Raw genomic sequence first — 18,778 nt, 5'->3', positions numbered from 1 at the left:
CTTATGGGAGTCCTCCAGCACCTTCTGCATGAGTCCTAACCCAGCTCTGGAGCAGCAGAACCAACACCAACCATCAAGTCCCTGCCTCTGGGAGCCCCATGAGGATGTCTCTCTGCATTTTGGGAATTGGATGGCTGCTAAGAGAGGACTTAGAATATTTCATGGCACTTGGACTCTGACTGCTAATGAAATGGTTTCACTGTAGCATAGCCACTTGGAGATCAGCATTTTACATGGTAGTAGGACAAGGGAAACAGTTTTAAACTAAAAGAGGGGAAATTTAGGTTAGCTCTTAGGAAGACATTCTTTACTCCTAAGCTGGTGAGGCACTGGCACAGATTGCTCAGAAAAGCTGTGGATTCCCCATCTCTGGAACTGCTCAAGGCCAGGCTGGATGGGGCTTTGGGCAACCTGGTCTGGTGGGAGGTGTCCCTGTCTATGGCAGGGGGGTTGGAAATAGGTGATCCTTAAGGTCTCTTTCAACACAAACTATTCTATGATTGATTTTCTGATTCTAATGAGAACAAAGATGACCCGAGACTGGCTAGCCTGGAGTTTTGCCAGCAGTTTAATACCAAGACCATGGGGATCAGCACAACTATCTTCACAAATACCTATCTGCTCTAGGTTTTCCAAGCTGGGTAGCCATGATTACTTCATGACAGGCTGGAAACCCGTGGGTATATACCTACCCTTCACAGCAGTTTTATCAGAGCATCTCACATCAACTGACTTCAGTTCTCTGTGCTGTCCTCAGTCCTGAGTGTGGGGAAGTATTTTGGCAGCATCCAGCTCAGATGGCGACAGTACAGCTCTGGGGAGAAGTATGCAATGGAAAAACCTCCCCTCAGAACTCAGAAAGGAATGGGATGATGTCCTGATCTGCAATTCTCCTCCTGGGCTCAGTGGTTTGTTGGCAGTGAATTTGAGATGCTTAAAGCAAGCAAGCAAACAAAGAAAAAAAAAAAACCCCAAACTCCAAAGACTGTAAATTAAAGATGTTTCCCTTCAAGGAACTACAATTTAACTTGGAAGAGAGAAGAGTCCAGTTGCTGTTAGTGGAAAAGTTGAGATTTCTGATCTATGAAAGCATTCATACTTCCTTTCCATGTACACGTGTTAATTTGGTGACCCGGACTCCTTCCCAAGGACACTGATGTAACATGCTGTAGTAGAACAATTGCAGCCCTATTATTCAGTTTACACCTTTGATTGTCAGAGATTTTTCACCCCCAGCGTAAAACTGATGTGACCTCATACAATGCAGTTGGGTGGGAAACAGCCATCAGCATCTGCATCCATAGGCTATTTTCTAAGGTTGGGATGCATGGCTTGGGAATGAGAGCTCACATGATGAGCTGTGAACCACCAGCCTGGTGTGTCAGAGCAGGATTTGGTTTCACTCCTTTCCTTCTCCCCTCTATCGAGGAAAGAAAAGAAAAAAAAATAACAGTTCCCTTGGATTCAGCAAGCTCTATGTACATCCTTCAAACAGGGACTGCCCCAGTGTGAAAACTAATAGGTCTTCAAAAACGACACAAAATGCACATGCGTCTCTTAAAGATCTAACAGTGCCTTCATCATAGGATGAAAGCTCCCTGCACAAGCTGAAGAAGAAATCAATTTAATAGCTCCCTCACTCCTTTCCGACTCCTGGAGTGCCAGTTACGTGCTGAGCCAACCTTGTTTTGATGAGAGCAATTTTGCTTGCTGCTGTGAAGCTAATTTTTTCATCTGGAGAATGGCTCCTTATGTCAGGCCTGATTCAATTAAGGATTACCGGGTTCTACATCTTCCCTCTTCTGGCAGTGTGCACTAAGCAAGTGCAAATGGATTGCAGACCAATTGCTTTCCCCCGATCCCTAATAATGCTGGGTGCAGTAATGCACCAAGATCTACAGGTTCAATGAACAAATATGAAAAACACAGCCATACTCCACAGTGGGCATCTGTACCTGGTTTTTATACGTGCAAACCGTTCAGTGAAAACAACCAAACAAAGCATGTTGATGTCCTGAACGCAGCACAAAGAAGGCCATTTTGTGCTGGTCCTTCTCTGCAAGCTGCTCTTCCAGAGGGCACCCAATGGCACATGGAAAGCTTCGGCTAACGAGGATGGTGAGCAATTAGCAGAACACACTCCAACATTGGGGCATCCTTCCGGGGCCTTGCCTGGTGCTGCAGCTTCTTTGCACAGTGCAGGTTGGCCTCTGCCCTTCCTGCCTGTGTTCTTCCTGTCCCTTCTTCTTGCTGCTTCCAGCATCACATCACCACTTCTTAGCAACTGGGCTTTTGGCACATTCATAAGTTTGGCATTTTTTCCCCCCACTTCTTGTCTCCCTCTCTCTGTCCTTTACTGGCTTGTTTAAAACAACAATAACAAAAAGTGCAATTTATCTGTTTCAGAGATGTCGGTTCTGGGAAAGCCCCAGTAACTCAGGCTCTTCCCTCCCTTACCCCCAAAATTCAGTATTTATAGCACATTAGATTCTCCCAGGCTCTCCTCAAGTGACTGGGACCTTTACTCAACGTTGTCAGCCCCCGAGGGCACCAACTTAGAGAGAAAGCTCTGAAAAGAGGGAGAGGAAAAGTATTTCTCTGCCTCTTAGCTTGTCTGATCTCATTCTGGATGCCAATGGCTTTTCCAGTTTTCTGTCCTCTGTTGGCTCAAGTGGAGCATGTCATTTCACAAGGATTTGTCCATAGGTAACTGATTCCTGGGGATCCTTCTCTCTCTTGGATGCTCAGTGCTCAGAGAGCCAATCTCCATCAAACCAGAGAGAATTCTGCCTGGAAGCTGGAGCACCGACGTGTCTTTGGTGAGCACTTGGTCAGCATGGAGATCTGGGTGCTGAAGTTGGTGCCGTTGCTGCCCAAGGAAGGGTGGTGGTACTTCATGTCTGAGCCCAGGAACCGCTCCAGGTGCCACCTCCGCCACTTTCGCTTGAGCTCAGCTTGGACCTACATGGTGGAAAGATAAGCAAGTCAGCAGAGGAGAGCATATGTAGGGGTAATAACTGTTTTACAGAGGTCACTGAACCTGGGAATAACTACTAGTCACACAGGGGAGAGATAATGCTGCAGCAAGTAAATTCCCTCAGCAGAAATCCTTGAGCTTAAGCAGAAAGGTGAGCATGGGGAGTTGCTTATCTGATAAAGTGAAGATGTCAGACTACTCAACTACTACGGTTTGTGAGTATAACTGGGATTCTTCCTACTTTTCATAGTTGTAGAATCATCTGAGTTGGAAAAGACCCCCAAGATCACTCAGTCCAACCATCTACCAACCACCAATATTTGCCCACTAAACCACGCCCCTCAGTACAATATCTAATTGTTTATTGTCCCAGGAAAAATGATTTAACTGCAGCTTGTTTGTAAAGCAATCAATAAGCAGTGCTTTTTGATGGAGGTTACTTGTTTCTATTCAGGGTATTTACACACATCATTTGGTTTACACCATTCATGTTCAAACCCTGCACAAATCTGGCCACACTTCCACACAAATGGAAGTCCCCATCCCCTCATGCAGGCTTTGAGTGCAAAGTTTTGGATCGTGGCATGAATTAGATAAAACAGCTCTGTCTGAGGGTCCCTGGGCTCAACAAGCACAAGAACAGGACATCACAAATGCAAACTCCAGTGCTGGAAATGTGGGAAAGTCAAGATCAACACCTGTAAGCTGGAAATACGTTCACCTAGCATTGGTCTGGGCATAATAAGATACATCAGTCCTGTTTGGGTTTTGGACCATTAGGAAATCTGTGTGGCACTGCCCTGCTCCAAACAGGCTCACTAGCTAAAGTCTCTGCTGGAGCTGAGCTCTGTGTGATGACCACATGGCATCAACATGGCTGGAAGAAGGATCAGAGCTCTAAGAGAGCAAATTGATTCTGGACACTCTTCCTCTCCTCAGGAAGCTGGAACAGAAGCCCAGAGCACAGCTGTTTCCTTCCTGACAGTTTATTGAGCTGAACATGCTCCATCTGACAGCAGCTCCAAGTTCCCAGCTGCTCACACCTTCCCAGTAGACTTCACCATTTGGATTTAATCAGTCTCTGCTGAGTATCTTTCTGGCAGATGGAGCATGGTACAAAAATATCACTGCACTAACAAGCCTCCATTTTGGCAGTGGGTCTGATTCTGAGGTTGAGGTTTCAGGAGATTCTAAACTTGAGTAGAGCGTGAAAGATGGGCACATTCTTCTTTAATTCAGGATTTAGGCAAGGTTTTGCTGATACCATCTCATGAGTAAAGGAAGGACTCAGCAGCAATTATTAAAGTCCTAATATGTTTATTAATTGTGCTGGAAACTTTCTGGCTAATGGTTGAGTTGTTTATCTGAGGTGAGTGACTTGACTTGGAAGGTTTCCCTAGTGTGGTAACATCAGGAATGGGACACTCCTTAATCTGCTCTCCACAAGCATTCAATTTGCCTTAGCAGCAAATATTAACCAGGCTACACTGTTGATCTTACCTCCCCATTGAGAAAACAGTAGAGGACAGCCACCACAAAACCCTAGGGGAAAGGAGAAAACAGGCTTTTAGCAACTCCTAGCTTATATTCTCCTAGATCACAACCCAAGCCCATTGCAGCCCTGGAGAAAGGGCATACTGTCAGGGAACTGCTAAGGTGCCTCTTACAAATCAACGGATCACATTTTCCTTATAAAAGGAGAAGAGGAAAGTTGCTTAAGGCACCTTGGAGCAGATGCAAGGCTTTGACTTCAAGGCTTGCTCCAGATCGGTGCTTAAATCCATCAGGCATCACTTCAGCTCTAAGCAGGACACCTGGCCATTCAATCTTAAGCACTGAAGGCAATTTGGTGGGATAGCAGAGGCAACTTTCCTGGGGAAACCTGAACTGTGCAGAGACTGAGAACACAAAGTGGCTACAGCTGCTTGACGGATGGATGCAATTGCACAAACAAGTGCTTCTGTTCATGCAACAGCAAGGCCAAGGTAAACAGCCCAACGCTGGGTGTGAATGAGGTGAGGCTTGTGGGAAGGTATACAAAGCAAACTCCATCAAAGGTTTCCTCAGGATTAATGTGTCCTCATGGGGAACCTGCCTCCTCCTCCAATAAACTGCAATCCTACTTGGGCAGGCTTTAGAGGCAGAACTTTTTTAGCAGAAGAGATAGTTCATGAAAGCCAACTGGTCATAGACTAGGATGCCATTAAAGGCCAGAAAGACTCTTCCTGAAGTCTATTCATCACATCTTACTGTGTTAATGATATCTAAACTGGATGAACATGCTTGATTTTCCTCGTAAGTACAAAAAAGCCCCAGGGGGACTAGCATATAGAGGTGTATTTTCTTTGCAGGTGCCTAAAACACAGAGAGAGAAACTCCTGGTAAAGTATATATAAATATATAGGTAAAATATAAGTTTATCTTCCACTCTTGCCAAGTTGGAACAAGTAGCTTCTTCTCCAAAGGCACAAGACCAACACTGGGCATGTCTGGGAAAGCTCAGATCACAGGTTTGGTTATTTCTTGGTCAGACTGGTGGTCCACTTACCTGGACAGGTGACTTACCTGGAATGACCCAACCACAAGCTCAAAGACCAGCTTAACTTCTGCTTTGAAATTGTCAGGGAAGAAAGCAAACATGATGTAGTGAATGCCAAAGAGAGGGATCAGCAGTAAGGTGGACTTGGCCAGTCTCCTGTTGGAAAGACAAACATGAGTCATAAGAGAAGAGGGAAGAGGAGCTGTAGGGTAAACTGATGAGAAATCCTGCAGCTGAACTTTATGCAACCCTGAAACTTTAATTTGCTGCATGCAGTACATATTTGCTGATTACTAGGACCGTGATGGGGATAGCCATGCACACTAAATGTTTCTTTTTGTTGGGATATGTGATGTGGGCCACCTACCCTGAGGTCCTGGGAACATCCAGGCTTCCAACAGCAGCCTCAAACAACGCAATGTCAGCAGGCTGCCCTCACCCACTAAGCAGAAATGTCTGGGCTATACCAAAAAGGAGGGAGCTGAGATCAGTTCCCCATTGCTTACTCTCCCCAAGATCCTTCTAACAACCTGGGCTGGGATGTGATGAAACAGAAGCAGACCTTCTGCTGGGCACAGTCAGTTGCTAGCTACAGCAGTTCACAGAACAAAGTACTGTGCTGGGAGTGCTTCCACATGCTCACTTTCCTCCTCACGAACAGCTCTCAAAGAAATACACATCTTCAGCTGAGGGAGAGCCATCAGCCCCAGTTTGTTTCCCCTGCAGACTGCAGATGGCTGGTGAATTCAGATGCGGTGACAACATAAAATGTGCTATCTTTATTCCCCGTAACTTTAATGGAGGTATTTCTTTCTCCCCTCCTGCTGGAGATCTTTTTTCATTTCTACAAGCTAAACCATTATCTAGTGTCTTCTTTGTTTGCTTAGGATTTCTGGAAATTACAGCTTCTGGGAGAGAAATGGTATGTTTAGCTCAGAATAATGATAGGCTATTGCACAATGAATGTCTCCAAAGGAGGGGGATGAACAGTATTAGTGCTTAATGGCATCAGGCTGGGTAATGAGTGGTCTAATTAGGAAGAGATGATAATTTATTAAATCTAATCATTATTAGAATCTAGCTGACAAAAATAAAAAAATAAAAATAAAAAGGAAATCAAGAACTTTAGAATGCTTAAGGGGATTTTGGCTCTCTTGGTCACCCACATCCTTCTCCATCCCTCTCTCCCAGAGGCTTCTGGAGAAACTGAAGCTTAGGCAAAGGTGTTGGGATACTTGTTTTTCCATCTACAAACCCTTCCAGTTCCATCTGGCTCAGTCTCCCCAGACTATCTTCATTTATTTTCCATCTGTATAGACCTGCAGTGAAGGCTGACATGCCAGCATTATGCAGACGATGCTTATCAGCTCATTATTGTATCTCCCAGCAGACCTTTCTGGCTTTCCCTGGGCCAGGCCCAATGACAGTTTGATGTTAAAACTTTGCTTGGAGGCTGTGGTTCCCCATGGAATACCTGCTGGCTGCAACTCATTCCAAGCAAATGGAATGCCTGTAGGAAGCAAGGACTGTCACTATCATGAACCAGCCTATGAGCAGGGCCCTAACCCCTAGGAGCTCCATCCTCCAGTTTTCACAACACCTCAAACCATTTTCTTGTTTTCAGCACTAAGCTTCCCAGAATACCGAGTGATGTTTTGGATTTTATGTCATCCTCAAGGCAAGTTTGGTCTGGCTCCGTAATACTGGAAAAATCCCCCTACAAATTGCAACAAGGAGAATTGTCTTCCATATGTCATGGTGTGTTTCTCCCAGGAAGCTAAAGACTGGCTGTGCAGTAGACACAAATGCACATGGGAGGCTTTCTGAGGCTGGTTAATGTTACCTGAAGGAAACCATGCTTCTCAAAAAATTAATTACCTTCTCCTCCTGTCACAGAGTGCACTTCTTATACCTATCCTCTCTGACGTGGTGACAGATGATTTAGGAAAAACACATCTCCACTACCCAGCACTGCACCCATTCCTCTCCTTAGGAGAGGTAAGAGTTAAACAACACTTCGCTCCTGAACACATAATGGAAAGTTGCCCAGAAAACTTTGATGATAATATTGAACTATGAACATGCACAGAATGAAATGAGATGAATTTTGCTCAACATTTCTTCTGCAGAAAATAAAGTGTTTTCTTCTTCTATTTGCCCCAAATGCTGCTGTCCTGCTCTTGCACAAATCTCTGTCATTTGCAGAAAACTGTTTTAGAAGACTTGTTTTCACAATTTCTGACATATTAAAGCCCAGCTCAGTACCTGTAGCATTAATGAGTGAGTGAATCAGCAGTATACCTGAATTTCTACCCTACAGATAAACTGAAACCATTTGGAGCTGAGCAATTCTATCAACATATCAACACATCAACACATTATTTTTTAAATATAAACAATATAAAATAAACAAGAGGAGGAGGAAGAAATGGAATTCACAGTGTTGTCATTTTAAAGCCTGCTTATCACAGATGTGGCAGGGGGAACCAACGCATGTCATTGCCAACAGGTTTTGGTAAGCTTTCTTGGGTCCTGCAGGACGAAGCCCTGAAGCTAGCAGCAGCATTTCAGGTAGCAGGGGTATGACTTATAAAAGGATCCAGACTGCAGATTACATGCTTAATCATAGAATCACAGAATCACCAAGGTTGGAAAAGACCTCCACGATCATCTAGTCCAACCAGCCTCCTACCAATTAATGTCATTTATAACAGGATCTGGATGACTCCAGGTGTCTCTACAGCTAGCCATCTAAACACTAAACGTTGAGGACCCTTGGTGGGATCCAAACTTCAAGTTGAGACTCTTAATTTCTACAGGAGACTATGGTGCCTCATGTCTCATTGCAGTCAATAGTCTCTAGTAGACTTTCAGACAGACCATGGAGTCTGGTTGTATACATACACAAGTTACACACAAGTCTCCCACAGGTGCAGTGTCCTATATGCCAGATCCAGACAAGCGTATCAAACATCCTAAGGCATCTGATACGGCTTGGACACCTATAAGAGACTGATTTGTGCCTGAATGAAGCTGAAATGCTTTTCCAGATGGATGAGGAAGGTGAAGAACTGAAGATGTGAAGATCATTCATCCTTCTGCAATTGGTTCCTATTTGACAGGCCAACGCGGGGAAGCCTTTGTTACTTGCTGCCCTGTCATGCAAGGTTTGTTTACCAGGCAAAGAAGATTTACTGGCAATTCGTACTTCACTGGAAAATAAGTAGAAAAAAGCTGTGAGCTCAAAGCTCAGCATGATCTGCTAGGTAATCTGGGCATAACCCTTCTGATGAGTGGCTGGCAGCACTTCTAGGGAGATGAACGTGAGCCAACTGCCCCAGGCTGCTGCATAGTAAGTACTAGAACATATTTCAATATGATGATTTAATCTATCCACCCGGATAAAGCTGTTGCAGTCTTGGTTTTGGGAATATATATTGCCCAACTTGAAATACATAGAGATGCGATAGAAAACACAGGTCTGGTAACGTTGTTGTGTTATGATGATGGAAAAAGAAATCATTGGCTTTGTGTGCTGCAGGGAGAAGTTAAGGTGAAATACTGTAATTCTCCTTTATAAATTTGAGAATCTCTGGAAGGAGATGAAATACGTGATTTACCATCACTAGAGAAAAAGACACAGAGTTGTGGTTGGTCAATATTTAAGGTCTATATTCATTTTAAGTCTTCCATCTTGCTGAAGGATGAACCGAGTTCACATTCTTCAAAGTACACAGCTCCCTCAAAAAGTAAAGAAGATTTTATGAACAGTGAGCAGGTAGACACTACTCTTTTTCCTTTTTAGTTATTTTCTAGAAATCCTTTGATAACATCCAGGATATTTGAAATGCAAAGCCAGGACAGTAGCAGGAGGTAAAAATGAGACAATGTCTGAACTTTTATTTTATTTGCATTGAAGATATAAAAAATCCATACAGGAAAATGGATTTCTTGTAGTTTTAAAATGCTGCACCAAAGACCAGTCTTACACACTGAGACAAATTCTGATTTCACTTGCATGTTGTTCATTATCAAGAGCCCCAGTAAGGTCAACATTATATCCTTGGGACAAAAGCTATATGATAAGCAAAACTTCTCAGACAAATTTGTTTCTCAAGAGCAAAGAGAAATGAGTGCATTAGGGATGGATTAATGCAATCTTGTTCAGGAATCATCCTTAGGGTATGGAAAAACTGCCATAGATTCTACTGAATGCATGGATTTTCTCAATTTCTACTCTGAAGAAGTGAGTAGAGGGCAACTGCTTCAGATAAAAATGCCCCTATACTGTAGATGGATACACTTCGTTCTTCATCAGGGTCCTCTGGCCTTCAGGATCCAATAAATATTGATTAAATATTGAAATATGCAATGAAAAAGGCCTTTTTTTTTCATGAACACTACTCTTACTCTCATGCCCACCAGCAAAAGGCCTGTTTCTTGATTTCTGATCATCTTTAACAAATTAACAAATTCACAATTGTGATGAGCAAAAACGCAGACAGATGCAGTACTTTGACAAAATATCAAATGGGTTCTGCAAAACCATACAATACTGTAAAAAAAGCCCGTGACTTACGAATACTGGCTGGTTTCATTGTGTCCAACATCTGGAGAATGCAACTTCTGGACTAAGATACGGATGATACAAATGAAGAGAATGAAGTTCACCTGTTGGGATGGAGAGAAACAGGAAAAAGAAAGTTAAAAATCACGCCCCTGCAGCATTGTTCTGCAGTGAAAAGAAGAAATAGTTAAAGGAGTGGAGTGCCTTTCACTGCAATATTTTTGCCACGGAGCAAGCCGTTGTTAAAAAGCCACGAGCAGAGAACCCCACTCTAGGAGCACACAGTAAACCGACACAGGATGGCAGCCATCTTGGGCCTGACATCAGCCTGCTTGGGACTTTGTGTCATACATCCCAAGTATGATGATGTCAAACCCATAGAGCACAGCTATGCACGACGTCCTGCTGACGACAGGGTGGGAAAGGAGCCTTGGGAGTTAGCGGAGCGACGGACGTCAAAAGCCCTTGGGAGACGGTGACATGGGGCCGGCTGCCGAGCGTGTCAAAGACCGAGGCAGTGAGCCAAAGGAACCAAGACAAAACACAAAGCTGTATTCACTTAATCAGGTCTCCGCTCAGTGCTGATGGGCATTCTTCTCTGGAGAGAAGTTGGACACAACGGATAGCAAGTGTTACACCTCACCAGCATAGTGGACAGTTGCCTCTCCTACAAGGTTAGGCCAGAAGACTCAGCTAGAACTGCTTCATTAACATACTCAAGCAAAGCTAGCCTTATTTCATAGCAAAGGTGTAGAGCTAGGAGTGGCAATTTCCACAAAGGAGATGGCATGAGTTGAACAAAAACTTACTGGCTCCTAAAATCCTACCCATTGAACCATGCTGTTATTCACGCAACACATCCAACAGAAAAGCGAAGATGGATTTTTTTAGTCTAGTTAGCTTCTTTACAGTCTAATTTATTTTCCTTATAGTCTAGTTCAGTTTCTTTATCCATTCATGTTTAGTGAATGCACAAAGGGCTCTGATTTTTAAGATACGTAAAGGCTGGAAGGAATCGTGTCAACCAGCCAATCTGATTTCCTGCAAAAACAAATTATAACATTTCCTCCAGCAATTCTCAGGTTTATATCAACAGGTGAATGCAGCAGACTAAAGCCTATTTCTCATTTAGACAACAGCTCTTTTTCCAGTGCTAAGAGTGACTGGAAATTAATTATATTTCTTGGTTATGATGCATTGCCTAATCATTCTTTATCTACCCCATGACATTTATTATAGCTTCTGTTCATATTTATTTGCTTATAAAATGTTTAGCATCTGACTTGATGGCAAGTAAAATTTATCAGTCCAAAATAGAATTAGCTAGATCTATTACTTTAATGAGCATTGACAGCACACAATCTGCACCACTGCAGGTAGGATCAGAGCTGCTTCCCAGTCTCCTGCCATAAATTAAATACTGTGTTGGCTCATCATGGTTAAGAGCAGACATGGGCACAGAAACAGGTGGAATGTGACTTAAAGGCTTAGTATGGCCTTAGCATTGCACGATGGAAGACATGGCTATCAAACAACTAAAAGGGTTTAGATTATTTTTCAACCTAGAATCGAATTAAAGGCTCTTGATCAATTCTCAGTGCTTAATTCTTCAGGTTAGAAAGATTTTTCTAACGTTTAACTTTATATATATATATATATATATATTTCTTCCTTCAGTTGAGGTCTATTCTTTATTCGAGTGGACATGCAGAATTTGAAGCTCTCCTCCCTGCAGAAATCTGCTAATCATCATATTGCTGTTATCATGGCCTTCCTTTGTGACAGAGTTATATGATACCTGCAAAAGTAAAATCAGATAATTGCCAGGTAGATTTTGTTTGGTAATGAGGAATTGATTTACTGACCAAAAGAAAACATGGCATCACTGATCCTAGGAGAGTACAGTGTATTTCCGCACTAAAAAGTTACCTTGGGAAAGGGAGAATACAATTTATGTCTTTTGATGAGGACATAAATATTTTGAGATGTGTCATCTAAGTATTTTATTTCTTTGCAATGCAGCGAAAGAATAGTAAGTAATTATTGCAACTGTTTCAGTTTGGAATTCCTGTATGACAAATGCTACAGAAAAGGCCTCCTTGTAAAGGGCGTAATGTATGTGGAATAAGAAGAATGTATGTCTAAGAAAAGACTTCAGTTTAAAAAAAAAAATCACATTTGCTTTGATTTCTGCTGTATTCTTTTTCTTCCCTTCCCACGCATGCTTCTTGATTTGAGAAAACTCAACGCTAAGTTTAAATCAAGTTCATTTTTCAAGTTTTGGCTCTACACTTGACAGAGGAAACACTTAATATTCACCAAGGATGGAAGTACTCAGTTCCTCAGAAGTGTCATGATTTCTGCGGTAAGAACTGATCTGGAGAAGTAATGAGTTAAGCACCTTTGCCAATTTATATGGAAATGAGCCAAGCTTCTCAAGCACTTAATGCAAAAACACATAGCTGGAATTCAGCTTTGTGCTGGATGCTACAACAAGAGGCAAATAATTGCGGGAATTCATCTAGCTAGGTAGAAGTTTAGGATAGGACTCATCCCATATTACTTCACATTGTCCACATCTACAGTGGAACAAGTCACCCTGGGCTCTGACCTCAGAGAAACAAAAACTCGTGGCAAAATCCAGCAGTTTTAATTTAGACATGCATCGATTCATTAGATAAAATGACTTTTTTCTGGATCTCCAAGCATGTTCCTTGATCTCTTCTGGCTGTGTGCTCCCATGGCTACTGTACCAGAGAAAATGGATGAGATGGAGCTGGTCTGGCTTACATGAGCTCCACCCTGGGTGCCCCATCACTCAAGCTCTTCCCACAACGTTTAAGTCAGTGTTTAAAGATAAAGATGCTTATCCAGAGGCTGAGCTTCTTATCCCAAGAAAAACATTCAGTACACAATGCAGTGTTATCTGTCAGTGCATTTTACATGGATTTTTACAGAACACTTATCGAGGCACCTCTATCCTCCCCTCCTCCACCCCCCACATTCTGTATTAAAGACGGCTTTAAGAATATGTTGATACTTTACCAAAATGGACACCAAAATAGGAGTTTTAATGATCCACCAGATTGGGGATTCTATTATTTCCTCCCAGCATCTAAAAAGCAAATAAATAAATAAATAAATAAATAAATAAATAAATAAATAAATAAATCAGACTTAAAACATCAATTAAAAAAAAGCAAGCAGCTCTGTTACCTTTCAGGTACTTTGCCTAAATCATAGAATCAAAATTGCTTAGGTTGGAAGAGACTTTACAGATACAGATCCAATCTCCTGCCGTAAGCAGGGTTGCCCCCCACCAGACCAGGCTGCCCAGGACCCCATCCAACCTGGCCTTGAACATCCCCAGGGATGGGGCACTCACACTCCCTCTGGACAGCAGTGCCAGAGCCTCACCACCCTCTGAGTAAAGAATTTCTTCCTAACATCTGACATAATCTCTCCTCTTTCAGTTTAAAGCCATTACCCACTGTCCTGTCCCTATTAGTCTGTGTTAAAATGATAAAGTTGTGTACACTGGGAAGAGGTGATGGCTTTTGTTGCAGTGGCTTTGAGCACTGGTAGGTAATATTTGCTCCAAATATAAGGCTGTGGGTGCTTTTCTCCTTGGTAATGAAATGGGCTGGAAAATGTCCCTGTTTGTTGCAGGAGAGTTGGAACAGATGACCTTTAAAGGTCTCTTCCAAGTCAAATAAATCTATGAATCTACGTTGTATCAGGGTGAATATGGGGTAGGATGGAGATTTGCTTAATTTTCCTACAGTGAGGTCTCCTCCAAGGGAGTGCTATCAGAATCACAGATTAGTGAGGCCTCTAATGCTGACCATCATCCTGATAGGGATTTATTTGGGCACAGAGTAATTGGCACTGCTGGAAAAACCAACATCCCCTTCTGAAAGAGGTGACAGAAGGCGTGGTGGGGTTAGCCCCAGTAAATCCAGCTAGATGCATCCAAGCAGCCCTTGCATTCAGAGTTAAAGTGGCCCTCATTATATCTGGAGCACTTCATTTTTAAGAATTCCGAACAAAGGTCACTTTAATTTGGAGTTAAAATTTCTAAATACAAGCTTAATGCTGTTTAACAAATCTTACCTAATTAGCTTTTATTTAATCTGGGTTAATTCCTTGCAACTTTGTTGGTAATTTTAATACGCAAAAAGAAGTAATCTATGTTAGGTGTTAACATATTCTGTATATTCTCACTGTTTTACTTGGCACAAAGCCTTTAAAGCCTCTGCTGCAAAGCAGTCTGCTTTTTTTTTTATTTATTTTTATTAAGAATTACTGGAACAGAGTGGGAATATAGATAGTAAGAAGAATTAGTAGTCAGAATGGTTAAATCCTTTGGTCTCTATCTCATTTTTAGAGGCTATTTATTAACACAGTAAATAAGGTCAGTTTTATGCAGATAGAGGGAGACCATAGAAGAAATCAGCAGTCCTAAGGAAATGTGTTATTCTATACGACTATACATCAAAAACACAAGGAAAAATCTGAGCTGCTTCCTTTACTGAAATAAGGACAAATCAGGACACGTTTGGAGAGAGACTGCAAGGGAGAAAATGGAATTAACCATGTGCTGTAAATGCACGATACAAGGGCATGCACAGTGAGTGCATAATGAGCACCTGAATCTGTGATTCTCTGCAGCGTTTTCTCATAAAAGCATTTCAAACTACTCCAGTTTGACTACTGAGTCAAAGCATGATGGATCAGATCCTGTTTACTTGCATGTATCCCTGGATAGCTCAAATATGTGCCTCATTTGCTTACCTGCATTCTATCTATTTCTTACATAAAATGTCAAAGGCAGCTGTTATGCTAAAGAGGATGGAGAACTGATCCAAAGATCTGCCTGGAAAAAAGATCAAGAGTCTTCAGAGCTTTTCTGAGGGAGCCAATGGATGTGTTTCTGAGATTTCTGCTATTCCAGAGTATGTAGGGTCAGTTCTGTAGGAGCTCTGATCTGAGCACGGGCTCAAGGGAACAAAAGGGGACAGTGGGGGGTCTGCTCACAAATCTGCACATATGTTCACAGCAGGAAAGAAAAGTCCATAGGCTTACCCAACATTGAAAAAGTAAATCCTGACGACTGTCCAAGCAGTGATGAACACGGAGGGGGCACCTGGTGAGAGGAGAGATGGTGTTACTGTCACAAATCATCAGGCATGTTTTTGCCACTGCTCCTCACTCCAGGATGGTCTGCCTGAGGAGAGAGGTCCTGTTCCATCTGTGTGGTCCCTTTTTCCCCTTTCTCTGTTTGTTGTCTTTGATTAGATTTAGATTGGAAACATCCTAGGTAGGAAAGGTCTCTTTGTTCTGGTTAATCACAGTATTCTTTATTAACAGTGATTTTCAAATGCAATGATAGTGCAAACAGAACAAGTATGTCCAAGTTATTTATTCTTGCATAATCCATTTCAGATCCACACTCTTGCAAATGATGGATGACTGAAAGGCCAAAAATCCTTCCAGTACCCACCACTGCCCTTCCTCACCCAAAGAACCTCAGAACACATTACCAATGCAAAATATTTCCTTTGATTTTAAATCATACATTCATCTTTAAGATCTTTCAGAGGCACTGTGCTGAAAGGATCTCTGCACAAGCCAGGTTTAAAGAAAGTCTGACCTGATGCATCTGAAGCCAGGCCTGCTAACATCACCTCTCCCCACACTTATAGCACGGAAAATTGCCTCTCTCTTGCAGTGTGAACCCAAGCGTAACTCCTGTCACTTTCAATGGAAGTTACTGTACAGCTAACTGATCAAACCCTGAGTCCAGGCATAACCTTCCAAATGACACAAATGCTTTTTTCCCTTCCTTTTCAAGATTATTGCCTGCTCTAATTATTTCCCAGTTTCAGCTACTGAGAGCACAGAACAGAAAGCCTTTTTAGCTTGCTTATACATACTTCTCCAGCTAAATGACTTACGATGTCTTTGGAGAAAGAAGGGAAGTCTATCTAGTAGGATTTATTTTCCTAAGTTAGTATTTCAGCTCTGGGCAACCTTGTGAAGTTTCATTTTGTCTTCTTCCCCTTCCCCTTCCCCTTCCCCTTCCCCTTGTCAGGATAGCTATCTAGCCTGATCTCAGCAAGGCAAGAAGAGCAAAGGATTGCAGAGTTTGGTTCAATCCAGCAGTCCTGCTTAGTTCATCCTTACAATTTAAGGTCAGTGCACAATACAATCTTGGGATCCCAACCTCAAATAGGAGTTTCAGTCCAAAAGATCTTTAAGATAATGAGGTGCTCAACAATCAATGAATCGAGCACAAACTAAGCTCTTAAATAGTTTTGAAGGTTAATGCTATTAAGCTCCTCTGACCACTGGGGATTAAATTGCTGTTAAAAATGCCTGCCAGGGTCACCACCTGGTATTCAGGCCTGAGAAGATGCATACCCCAGCCAATTAAGATGTACCACCAGAAGTACTTCCTCTCCGAAAAGAAGGAGATGACCAACAGGGTGTGAAGATACAGCCCTTCCACCAGCAGCCAGAAGAAGTTGGCCATGACGCAGTACTGGAAGAAAACCATCATGGCTTTGCAGCCTACCTGGAAGAGAAGAAAGGAAGAAACAGTGGTGATCTGTAGCACGTTTCCATTGTGAACACCCAAAATTCCCAGTAAACCTTGCTCTGTGTGCAACTCTGAGACGGCTTTTTTGCAGCCCTTGAAGTCCTTATGGGATATGTCCCATGTGAAGAGCCAAAAGTCCTGCAAAGCCTGCACAGGGACACGCTCTGGCTGCTTGGCAGGCGTTAACCAACACATGAGAATGCGATCCTGAACTGAGATCAAACCAGTGGCTCATTTATGGTGCAACCCACAGCATGATGGAGGTGATCTGAACTGGAGAAGAAACAAGAAGAAGTGATCGTTTTTTATGCTACTTTTGTCACCAAAGTCATTATCTTGATGGACATCATCTTGAGTGACTTGAGCATCATGGTCCCCCCATCATTCACATGGGGCTGCCTCCCTCAACCTAAGAAATGAAGTCTCTGGTGAACAAACTGATTACCCAGGTTAAATAAAAACACCAATAACGATAAAAAAGTAGCTCTTGAAAACAAAATCCAATTACAATCACCCCACGGCCTGGCTGCTATTACAAAAACTGAAGGGGTCTGACAAAGGACTCTGAAGAAAGTCAAGTCTACAAAGAATTAAGAAGAAAGGCTCAGTTAAGAAAAGTAAAAAGAAGAGGATAAGAAGAGAAAAGAGAGTAAACGCTAATGAGCATGAGCAGATTAGATTGCAATGGAAGGAGAGAGCTAAAGTGAGAAGGAGGACTGCTCTTCCTTGGAAAATAAATAATTAAACACAGCAACCTGCTGTGAAGTCCTCACTGCAGCTCAGAACTAACACTTACGGGTAATGGGAACAGTCACCTAAGAAAAGAAAAATGAGAAAAAAAATTGAATAGGAAACTTCTCTCCAGCACTCAACGGCCCTAACAACTGCAAAACACCTGAAGGTTGAAATCAGCTGCCCAAAGAGCTCTGTTAGCACCTGCCATTGCCCCAGCACCATTCTCCAGACTCATTTAGAAGAATGCATCAGTTGCATTGTTACTTATATTATTTATAATATATTTATACTGATATCCACATTGCTTAAGCATCCCTGAGATGTTCAGAAATAGATACATTGTCTTCAGTGGGTCTGCTTGAGTTATACCCTGCTCTTTTTGGGCCAGGGCATGAAAATTTGATTAGCATCTCTTCCTCGGCGCTCTGCATTTGCACCATGGTGAATTTAGAGCAATAATTGATTTGCACGAGTGACAAGCTCACTCACACATCCCCCCGTCCTCTCTTCTGCTGAAAACTGTTGCTATGAAACGTGATGGTTTAAAAAAAACAAAAATTAAAAAAAAGGCATAAAAAATGTTTTCTCGATGCCATATGTTTGGAGAGAGACTTGTCCCCACTGATTGCTCAGAATTAACTCACCCCTCCCCTATCACCCATTGGTATGTCGCACTGGGGTCCTCATGGGCTCCTGCTCATCAATCTATATGCACATAGCTGCCTGCTGCAAGACAGATGGCACAAACAGAGACTTGCTGCAGGGTGGCAATGAGGGAAAGTGGTGGCAGAGCAGGCACTTCACTCCCAGGCAGGGAAGGTAACACTGAGCTGAGCTGACAAGGGCTTGGGATGTGTCATCCTCCTCCCCAGGTCATCCCTCTGCTCTTTGTTCTTTCCCTGCCTCTGTGTGGATATGAGTGACACTCATTCCTTTCATCCGAAGCCTGGACCATCTGCAGCCAGTGGGGATTTGCTGGTGGGAGTGCACTCAGCAGCATTTAGGAGCTCCCGGATGAGATGTGATGTTTAGGGGAGCAAAATTTGATGCATTTCAACCATATGCTCCTCAAACGTGGATTTGTTTTGCGGAATGAATTTTGGGGATTCCTTTCTGGATGGGTATGATGAAGGAATGGCAGAGGCACGAGGTTGGAGCATGTCTAGAATCACAGAATCACAGAATGACCTGGGTCGGAAGGGACCTCAAGGATATTAAGCTTCAACACCTCTGCTACAGGCAGGGCCACCAACTTCCACATTTAATACTAGACCAGGCTGCCCAGGGCCCCATTCAGTCACAAGATATATGGCTATTTGAACAGTTGCTAATATCGTAGGCATTTTTCACTTAACATAA

The 18,778-nt window shown here is 42.7% G+C and overlaps 1 protein-coding gene across 1 annotated transcript in view; it reads right to left on the bottom strand.

Annotated features, from left to right (window-relative positions):
• Positions 1-1,942: 1,942 nt before the first annotated feature.
• Positions 1,943-18,778, bottom strand: part of LOC100303683 (vasoactive intestinal polypeptide receptor) — a gene marked incomplete at its 5' end in the record, with an annotated part of 66,563 nt that continues 49,727 nt past the window's right edge. The window contains 7 exon segments of the mRNA NM_001303178.1: positions 1,943-2,961; positions 4,478-4,519; positions 5,543-5,672; positions 10,096-10,187; positions 13,129-13,198; positions 15,169-15,229; positions 16,507-16,660. Coding sequence (NP_001290107.1) covers positions 2,770-2,961; positions 4,478-4,519; positions 5,543-5,672; positions 10,096-10,187; positions 13,129-13,198; positions 15,169-15,229; positions 16,507-16,660 — 741 coding nt within the window.

Source organism: Meleagris gallopavo, chromosome 6, assembly GCF_000146605.3.
Source record: "Meleagris gallopavo isolate NT-WF06-2002-E0010 breed Aviagen turkey brand Nicholas breeding stock chromosome 6, Turkey_5.1, whole genome shotgun sequence".
Lineage (NCBI taxonomy): Eukaryota > Metazoa > Chordata > Aves > Galliformes > Phasianidae > Meleagris > Meleagris gallopavo.
Note: the sequence above shows the minus strand (reverse complement) of the source record. Positions and strands in the feature narration are given on the sequence as shown.